Source organism: Helianthus annuus, chromosome 5 (genome assembly GCF_002127325.2).
Source record: "Helianthus annuus cultivar XRQ/B chromosome 5, HanXRQr2.0-SUNRISE, whole genome shotgun sequence".
Lineage (NCBI taxonomy): Eukaryota > Viridiplantae > Streptophyta > Magnoliopsida > Asterales > Asteraceae > Helianthus > Helianthus annuus.
The window spans coordinates 143492033-143501226 of record NC_035437.2 but is presented as its reverse complement, the minus strand read 5'-3'; the positions used below and the strand labels follow the sequence as shown (position 1 = coordinate 143501226).

Genomic DNA, 9194 nt, shown 5'->3' with positions numbered 1-9194 from the left:
GATGCATATGAAGTCAAGGTTGCCTACATCTACTACTTGGAACTAGTCGAATGGTATTTCGACTACATGAAGAAAGAGCGTGGGAAAAAGGCAAACGTCATGGCTGGAAATTCAAGCAACAACGGCGGTTGGCTCGAAGAATCAAGTGACGATGAAGTGGTGGTCAAGATAGAGGTCACCAACAATCGCAAGGAGTAATCACGGCTGGAGACTCGGATGTTCTTGCTTAGGGCGGTGAATGAAGATCAAGATAGTCAAGTCCATCCGAGAATCGGTTTCGGGCCGGTAGTTTTTATTATTTGTTTTAGTTTCGTAATGGGTCGAACAAGTTTATTTGTTTTATGTTTATGTATTTGGGCCGAAGGCCATGTCTAGTGGGTCGAACATTATAGGAAGTCCATTAGGTTTAACAAATTGGGTTTGGGCTGTGCAAATGATGAAACGGTGCGAGTATGTTTGTAACCGAATGTACGGTTATTTTGCAAACGACGTATCTCTTCAGTGAAGAGACACAACGGTTGAAGACGCACCGGTTCATCTCGTATATATGCACGGCTCCATTCCAGATTTGAAGTACTGCAAAATTTCGTTATAAAAGTTCAGTTTGTTTATTGCAAGTTTGTGATTATTCATAGTTCAAGTTCGTTCAGTTTCATACGGTTAGTTTACTATCATTCTGCATATAATCGGTTAGTTTGATTATCATGAAGTATTGTGATTATTGTGGTTCGTTTGAGAATGATTGTGTATGCGGTCACAATTCGATCCGTTCCGACTGGTCCTGGGTTTCCGATGACGATGATACCAACAGTGTGTGAGACTGTGAGAGAGAATGTGTATGTAGATCTGAGTGGAGATTGAGGTGATCTCCTGATGCGTAAATGTTCGATAGTAAACTCTTTCGGTATAGAATTTGTGATGATGAATTCCTTAACATTTATGTACCAATTTTGATTATCGTATCAAATTGAATCAAGTTGATCCGAATCATGAACTTTTACAAACAAATAATTTTCATTATTTAACCTGTGTAATACAAAGAACTATAACCTAGTGCAACTATAAAAAGGAGCTCAATCCATTGTGTAGAACATCAATGTTATTCAAACATTTTTCATAGTAGAACTAAAGGAAAACACAAAAAAAAAGTTTCAACACGATCACTAAAAGAAAAGAAAAAAGAGAATTCGTCTCCATATTGATCACAGTCATTATTGAGAGTTTAATTAAGAACGGATACGGAGAGCCAACTGGATGTCTTTAAGCATGATTGTGACCCTCTTAGCATGAATGGCACACAAGTTAGTATCCTCAAACAGACCCACTAGGTAAGCTTCGGCCGCCTCCTGAAGCGCCAACACAGCATGGCTCTGGAACCTCAAGTCACTCTACAACCAGCATATATATAATTATTGTCTGTGCGCATAAACAATGTGTATCTAAGTGTAAAATTAAATTATGATGTATATGAATTACTGATAATCACCTTGAAAGCCTGAGAAATATCGCGCACAAGCCTCTGGAATGGCGACTTACGGATTAGAAGTTCAGTTGTCTTTTGATACTTGCGAATTTCGCTGCACGTATTCATGAACATAATTAATAGCTAAATATCAATTCAATTCTCCTATACTAAAAAAAACTGATTGACCAGGTTTTTGATTTCTTTTATTAAAACCATTTACATTGTATTCATGAACATAATTAATAGCTAAATATCAATTCAATTCTCCAATACTAACAAAAAACCTGGTTAATCAGGTTTTTGATTTCTTTTATTAAAATCAATTACATTAGGAAGATTTCAAACCAAAAACTTGTAAAACAAGAACCGGAATTCTAGGTTATTGTTAAATTTATAAAAACTAAATAGGGTCAAATATATAGTCATGCATGCGTGCATGCAAAGGGTTTAATCTGTTCAATTACTCCATTTCACTGACCTAATTGAATATGTAAGTTTGTGCTAATCAAATTCTAGCTATGATTGCATGATACTGTCTAGAATGATCTGAAGAGCAAACCTTAGAATACTTATAAAACAAACAAGTTCAACTTCTAGGGAGTTTTTTTGCAGAAATAGCGCCACAATCAAAAAAAAAAAAAAAAAAAAAAAAAAAAAAAAAATTCACAACTAATGCCATGCTCAAAACATTTTCACTAGTAATGCTAATGCCAATGAAAATGACGATTTTTGAGAAGTAGGCTGTGACAGGGAATATGTAGGGAATGTAAGCTTTAATCATTGGTTTTTGTTACAAAATCCATTGTGAATGGCGATTTCAGGTACATATCCAATGCAAATGGTGAATTTTAGTTAAGTTCTTACAAGATTCCATTGTTATTGGCGATTTCTACAAAAGACTCCATTCACAATGGAGATTTATGCTAATTTATGTCAGAGATCTTTAGGCTTTTGTTTTTCGAATGGTTATTTAGAGAGTAACACGTAAATAACAAAGTATCAGGAGTTACTCTAAATGGAGAAATTGATGTTTTTTTTATAACTTTTCAATGAAACATGTGCATAAATCGCCATTGTGAACGGAAACATGTAAGTACTTTTTCTCAAATCGCCATTGTGAATGGAAACATGTAAGAACTTTTTAAGAATTCGCCATTACCAATGGAACATGTACTTACTATTTCTGAAATCGCCATTGTGAATGGAAACTTGTAAGAGCTTTATTAAAAATCGCCATTACCAATGGATTTTTCTTATAAAATCACCATTCACAATGGATTTTGTACCAGAAACTAATATTAAACCTTACATTCCTTGCATATTCCCTACTTCTCCTAAAAATCACCATTTTCATTGGCATTAGCATTACTTGTGAAAATGTTTTGAGCATGACATTAGTTGTGATTTTTTTTTTTTTTTTGAATGTGGCACTATTTCTGCAAAAAACTCCTTCTAGGGTTAAAGGTCTAGGGTTTAGCCGTTTAGGAATAAGAACTGACCGAAGTGCAACGGTTCCAGGACGATAACGATGAGGCTTCTTCTTAGCAGCCTGCCAAAATTTTAAAACTAGCTATTATAACAAGTGATTAACCATAATTTGAAACCAAAATCTGAATAATTTCATGCAGAAATTGAACAATGGTAATCAAAAGTCTTGGGAACGGTTTGCTTAGTAGGAACCTTAGAAAATCTCTTCATGCAGGCCATACAGGGACCCAGTTGCTTTCTGGGAAGTTTTCCACCAGTAGACTTGCGAGCGGTTTGCTTGGTACGAGCCATTGCCTTCCAGATTCAAGAAACTAATAACCGAAACAAAACTTATAATCAGATATAAACAACTAAACATAAGAATGTAAAGAAACTAAATTCGATACCTATAGACCTGATCGAGAGATTGTAAGATTCAGAATGCAATCTTCCATTTAACGTTTGCATATATATAGGGAGTGGCTGACTTTGGTTTCGAAGATAGAGAGAGATTTTCGGTGTGTTCTTTTTTTCTGATTGGTTTCTAGTGTTAGTAAATGAATTTGATTGGTTATTACTGTTTGACGTGGATTACAATAATTTTTGTGTTTCTTTTTGTGTGTTACTTGTTGGTGTTTAGGGTTTAGGGAAACCAAATTTTATTTATCCTAAATTACAATTTCAATCCTTTATGTTATACTAATTTTCAGTTTTATTCTTAAACTAATGAAATATTAGAAATTATCATTTATGTTTAAATTTCTTGACATGTTTCATTCTATACCCAAAGAGTCACGTTTTTTTATGTTAAATGAAGCCATTTGCCCTATCACATACGAAAAAAAAATGTTTTTTTTTGTTCTCATACACCTTGTCTCACTCTACTAAGAATCATGTCGACCTTCTCTTCCCATTCTACACTTGATACTTCATCGCCCTTTATTGCATAAGAGACATAAATAGTGTTTAGTTGGGAATGTTTTCATTATTCTTATTAGATGTAGCTGAATTGTTAGAGTTATAACAACTGACCCAAAGGCTTAGCCAGGTTACAAGCCAGGTTACAATATCTCATGCAGAAGACCGTTGGGTCTAGGAGCTACATCCTTTCGGGAGCTTTTGTATAAATAGTGTAAAACTATAAATGCACCTTAGTTTGATAAATGCTGGATGCTGCTGCAATATAAAATCTTCAAGGACTTGTTCTACAATTAGTTGAAAGTAATCTATCAAATTCGGACAAGTATATGCCCTTGGTTGTCCGATTTTATGTTTCAAACTTGTCAGAACTTATAAGTTTCTTATGCATATGTTCGAATTTGTTATTTATGAGTTGTAAGAACTTATAAGTTCACATAGTGTCCGAATTTAGGGTCTTTAGCTTGTCAGTACTTGTAATTCCTGCCCATTGGTCCGAATTTGTAGTTCTTGGTATGTTAGTACTTACTTGTTAAGTACTGACAAATGTTTCTAGAATTGTATTATTCGTATTTAGACTAGGGTTTCAATTGTAAGGACTTGCATGTCCGAACTTGGGTTTGTATATAAACTCAGTGTTTGTATGCAACCAATGAATGAATGAGTGACTTTTTGGAGAAAAGTATTTGTGCAAACAAACCCTAACTTTATGTGTTCATCACTGTGTGTGATTGTTGATTCAGAATACACATGTGTATTATCTTCTACACCTTCTGTACGAGCTCTACGTTGCGGTACGAGACACGCGGTGGTTTCCGCACATCGCGTGTGTGTCGATCGATCCGGGTTTCGTGTGTTCGTTGAAGGAAGATGACCTTACAAGTGGTATCAGAGCAGGCTCTGTATAGAGAGTGCTCTTACCGGTGTAGACTTCGTGTTGGAGGTTAGATTTTGTTCGGTTTTCTTCATTCTAGTGGGTTTTCAATCTTCTAGGGTTTTCTCATACTTTTCTTGTAACGCCCAGCGTCCCTAAACTTTAGGATTTTGTCAAGATTAGTCCCTGAAGTTTGTCTATTTGTCATTTTAGCCCTAAACCATGTGGAAGTCTATGTTATATAGTTGAAATGCCTAAACTATATGTTGAAATGTCTATAAGTTGGAATGCCTAATGATGGAATGTCTAAATCTATGTGTTGGAACGTCTAAACCTATGTGTTGGAATGCCTAAGTCTACATGTTGAAATGCCTAAATCTATGATTTGAAATGCCTAAATTCATATGCTTGGAATGCCAAAACTCTACGTACTTGGAATGCCTAAATCTATTTGGTGTTTGACTCTTTAGACTCGTGAAACTTGATTCTTGGTTGAACGAGAGACTAGAGTCTTGTCAGAGGCGGAATCTATAAAACTTGTGGAACTTTTGTATTAATAATATAATCTAGTTATTCTATTACCTAATGTTACGCAACGCCTAATCTAACTCGCAAATCAAAGACGGGAACGCGGAAAGGATTAGATTGGCCAAATGGCAATCCGATCGGATGACCATCCGATCAGATAGCCACCCGATCGGATGACCACTCGATCGGGCCACCATCCGATCCATGCTGCACCGCCTCTATTCCTCTCCACACTATAAATAGGCCTGTCACATCACTTTATTCCCTGATGTGACAGCCCTGTTCGACCAGACGCACGCACACTACATTTCTTCATTTTCTCAGTGATTTCGGTACGTTTTAGGCTAGATCCTTGTACTTTCTTGATCTACACTTCATTCTCTACGTGATTCTCCTTTGAAATCACACTTTTCATCGTGAAGTCTCTCAGATCTGAGTTCTTGAGGATCATGGTGGTTTATACAAACTGCTATATGACGTCATTTCTAGCAAGACCTAGCTTGGATCTAAGGAATTTCATACGTTTTTACACTAAATCTAAGTTAAATCTAGGCTTTTTCATATAAAACTTAAGTTTCTTCATCTTTTCTTCAACTTTTACTTTAATCGGTGAGATTCGGTTCTGAACGGACTATAGACTTGATTATTAGTCTAGAGTCTGCTTAGAAATGAATTCTACCGGAGAATGATGGCCGGAATATGGTTTTGGACATAAATATTATCGCGGGCAGCTAACTGATTGGACTGGGGTGGTTCCCACCCGATCAGAACGGCTGTGCGACGATGAGTTTACCATTGTCTCAATATGTACCATGCCGTCATCGTTAAACTTAGGAAATCTTACAAAATGGTAAACGGAACAAGGTTCGCCCGATCGAGCAGCAACCCGATTGGACAGCCGTCCGATCGGACAACCACCCGATCGAGTGACGCCTGTCTTGCAGCCTTGAAACTTTGAAACCTTCCAACACTTAGGAACTTTTTCAAACTTGAAACTTTGGGAATCTCAATCGAGTGAAAACCCGATCGGATAGCCATCCGATCGAGCAGCCACCCGATCAAGGTTACCAAAGTACTTTTTCAGAAACTTGAAACTTGGAACCCTTGATCGAATGGCAACCCGATCGGATAGCCATCCGATCGAGCAGCCACCCGATCAGAGAAACCAAAGCAAACTTGACACTTGGGTCGAGTGACCACCCGATCAGACAGCCATCCGATGGGACAGTCACCCGTCCCATTCACTCATCAGCCACCCGACCGAGCGGTAATCCGATAGGATGGCCATCCGATCGGACAGCAGTTCGATCCACTGACTGACCCGACACTTTGCGTAATCTCGTTATCCTGCCCAACTCTTATCCTATTGTGATCTAATCAGGCTAATTCTAAAAAGAGCTCCCTTTGATCCAATAACAGTTGCGACTATTAAGCAATCACTGTGAGTATACTCGGTCCCCTTTTTACTTTAAAACTTTGGGGTGTAACATGTATTCTATATAAACTTGAATCTTTTGAAATCTAAACTCTACCCTATGTGTATGTGAAAACTTGTGCATTCTAGTAGTCAATTTGTGCTATGTGACGTTTAATCCAGGGTGTGTAGTTCCGCCTTAACAATAGTAGCGCTATAGGAGGTGCACCTCTCCCATTATTCTCAGGGGGTATTGTCAGGAGGATTCTAGTTTACCTTAAGTCTTGGGTAAACCCTAAAGCATCGAGATACTTGGGATATCACTGCGTGGACTGCGACATTAGCACGGCTGAAACTATTTTATTACTTACATTGTGGATATGAGATGTTTTAATCTATTATTCTATTATCAAACTTGTATACTCGCCAATACTTTTGTATTGATATTTTAATACATGTTGCAGGCTGATAGGTTGCGATGGAACATGGAAATCAAGCTAGGATATGCTTAGAAACGTCGCCTAGATAAGTTAGTCTTTTGAACAATTTATGATTTGGCTTGTAATGTGATACTTGTGATGACGTTTGTTAGACGATTCGCATGAAATCAATTAATCTTTATTAAAACAATAGTGTTATGGAAATCTCATGAGCAATCTGAACGCCTAGTGCTCGCACCCCGATGTTTCTGCCATCTGTTGGGGTGTGACATTTCTCATGGATTCTTCACTTGTTTCTTGATTTTTCATGATGGATGGTGATTAGGTTTTGTTTGTGAGTGTTTGTGCTTGATTTGATTCTTGAGATTTTGCTCAGATTGTTAGATCTAAAAGTTTTCTTCAAAATCTCTGGGTTTTTGAAGAAGATTGTTAAGGTAAGCAATCATTTGTGTTAAGATCTATTTTAGGATGGTTGTTTTGTGCGAATTTGGATAAACACTTGTCAGTACTTGTGGTTTTATTCGAGTTTGTGGTATTCATCAAAACTTATACACATTGTCCGCACTTGCACATTATTGTTGTCCACCCTTAGGGTTTTCAACAAACTATCCGCACTTGATCATTCAAAACATTGTCCGCACTTGTTGAAGGTGTCCAGACTTAAACTTATTCTCAATCAGTCCGCACTTGCATAATGACCTAGTCCGAACTTAGTCATTCATTTCCAGTCCGAACATAGTCAATTTAAACGTGTCCGCACATAGTCATCCAAGACTCATCCGAACTTGTGAATTAGAAATCTTGTCCGCACTTAGATTAATCATCAGTCCGCATTTGTGAGATTCAAGTACTGTCCGCACTTAGCGTATCATATATGTCATCATATAATTCTTCAAGCCTTGTCCCATTTAGGGTTTCAGTTTAATCCGCACATATAAATCATCTACTTGTTCGCATTTAGGCTTGATATATCAGTCCGCACTTACACTTAAACTCCTTGTCCGCACTTAAGTTTAAGCACATCATCCGCACTTATTGTTGTTTCTCTTGTCCGCATTTGAGTCCTCTTTTAACACACTTGTTTAATTGAGTCTAGTCCGCACATATCAGCATTACTGTTTTCCGCACTTATATGTTCAGAGTTTGTCCGCACTTAAGTTTCCAAAGACTTGTCTGCACTTGAACATATTCTGTCCGCATTTAACCTTTCTTTCATAGTCCCCACTTAAGACTTGATAAGTTCATCCACATTTAAATTGGAGTCTATTCATCTGCACTTAAATGATGTAATCTTCTCCGGATTTGTTTTTGAATCAAGTCCGCACTTAACATTCATCTCAACATCTTGTCCATATTTGTTTTTGAATATTTTGTCCGCATATAACATCATCAACTTGTCCGCATTTGCTTATCATTATCCGCACTTAAGTGTGTCAGAACTTGTGATTTTGGCCAGTACTTGTTGGTTTGTTGAGTTTTCATCAGTAAGTTTTTGTGTGGAAAGTGTTAACCAAGATGGCAAACAATTTGAACACCGTTGTTCAAAGTATACGACACAACAACGAAGTCGAAAGCAGTGATAAACCTCCCATATTATTGAACGAGTTAGATTATCCTGAATGGAAGCGAAAGATGTAAGAATGTGGTTATGTATGACATCAGGTCTTGGCGGAGAACCTGCTCGCAATTTAACAATTACCGGTTATCTCACTTTAACTGATGATGAAAGAAAATATTACGAATGCGAAGAGAAGGCAATGTCCTTGATTAAGATGTTGTTACCACAGTCGATCTTACACACTTTCGGTAACAAAAACTCATCAATGAAATTGTGGGACAATTTGAGCGACAGATACGTAGGAAACGAGCTATTCAAGAAATGGAGATGTGATCTGAAAACTCAATTCGTAGTCTTTAAAGCTATGAAAGGTGAATCGTTGGATGATCTGGTAAACATATTTTACCATTTGTTGAGTGAGTTAGATCGAAGCCAACCGAGATTGTATACGGAGTTCAAAAATGTAGAAAAGTTTTTAAATTGTTTACCGAAACAGTGGAATATGTTTTTTTGCCTTAATCAAGGAGAGT

General features: G+C 37.1%; 1 protein-coding gene across 1 annotated transcript; it reads right to left on the bottom strand.

The window, feature by feature from the left end:
• Positions 1-1164: 1164 nt before the first annotated feature.
• On the bottom strand, positions 1165-3267 carry LOC110941515 (histone H3.3). The gene is made up of 4 exons (XM_022183155.2): positions 3146-3267; positions 2965-3014; positions 1487-1577; positions 1165-1388 (listed from the first exon to the last, which is right to left on the bottom strand). The coding sequence occupies exons 1-4, from the start codon at positions 3242-3244 to the stop codon at positions 1227-1229; spliced, it is 402 nt and encodes a 133-aa protein (XP_022038847.1). The 5' UTR covers positions 3245-3267; the 3' UTR covers positions 1165-1226.
• Positions 3268-9194: the final 5927 nt, after the last annotated feature.

Coding starts and splice junctions, on each gene's coding strand:
- LOC110941515 (XM_022183155.2), bottom strand. CDS start 3,244: ATGGCTCGTACCAAGCAAACCGCTCGCAAGTCTACTGGTGGAAAACTT. Junction 3,015..3,145: donor GCATGAAGAGATTTTCTAAG/GTTCCTACTAAG, acceptor AAATTTTGGCAG/GCTGCTAAGAAGAAGCCTCA. Junction 1,578..2,964: donor CCTGGAACCGTTGCACTTCG/GTCAGTTCTTAT, acceptor GAATACGTGCAG/CGAAATTCGCAAGTATCAAA.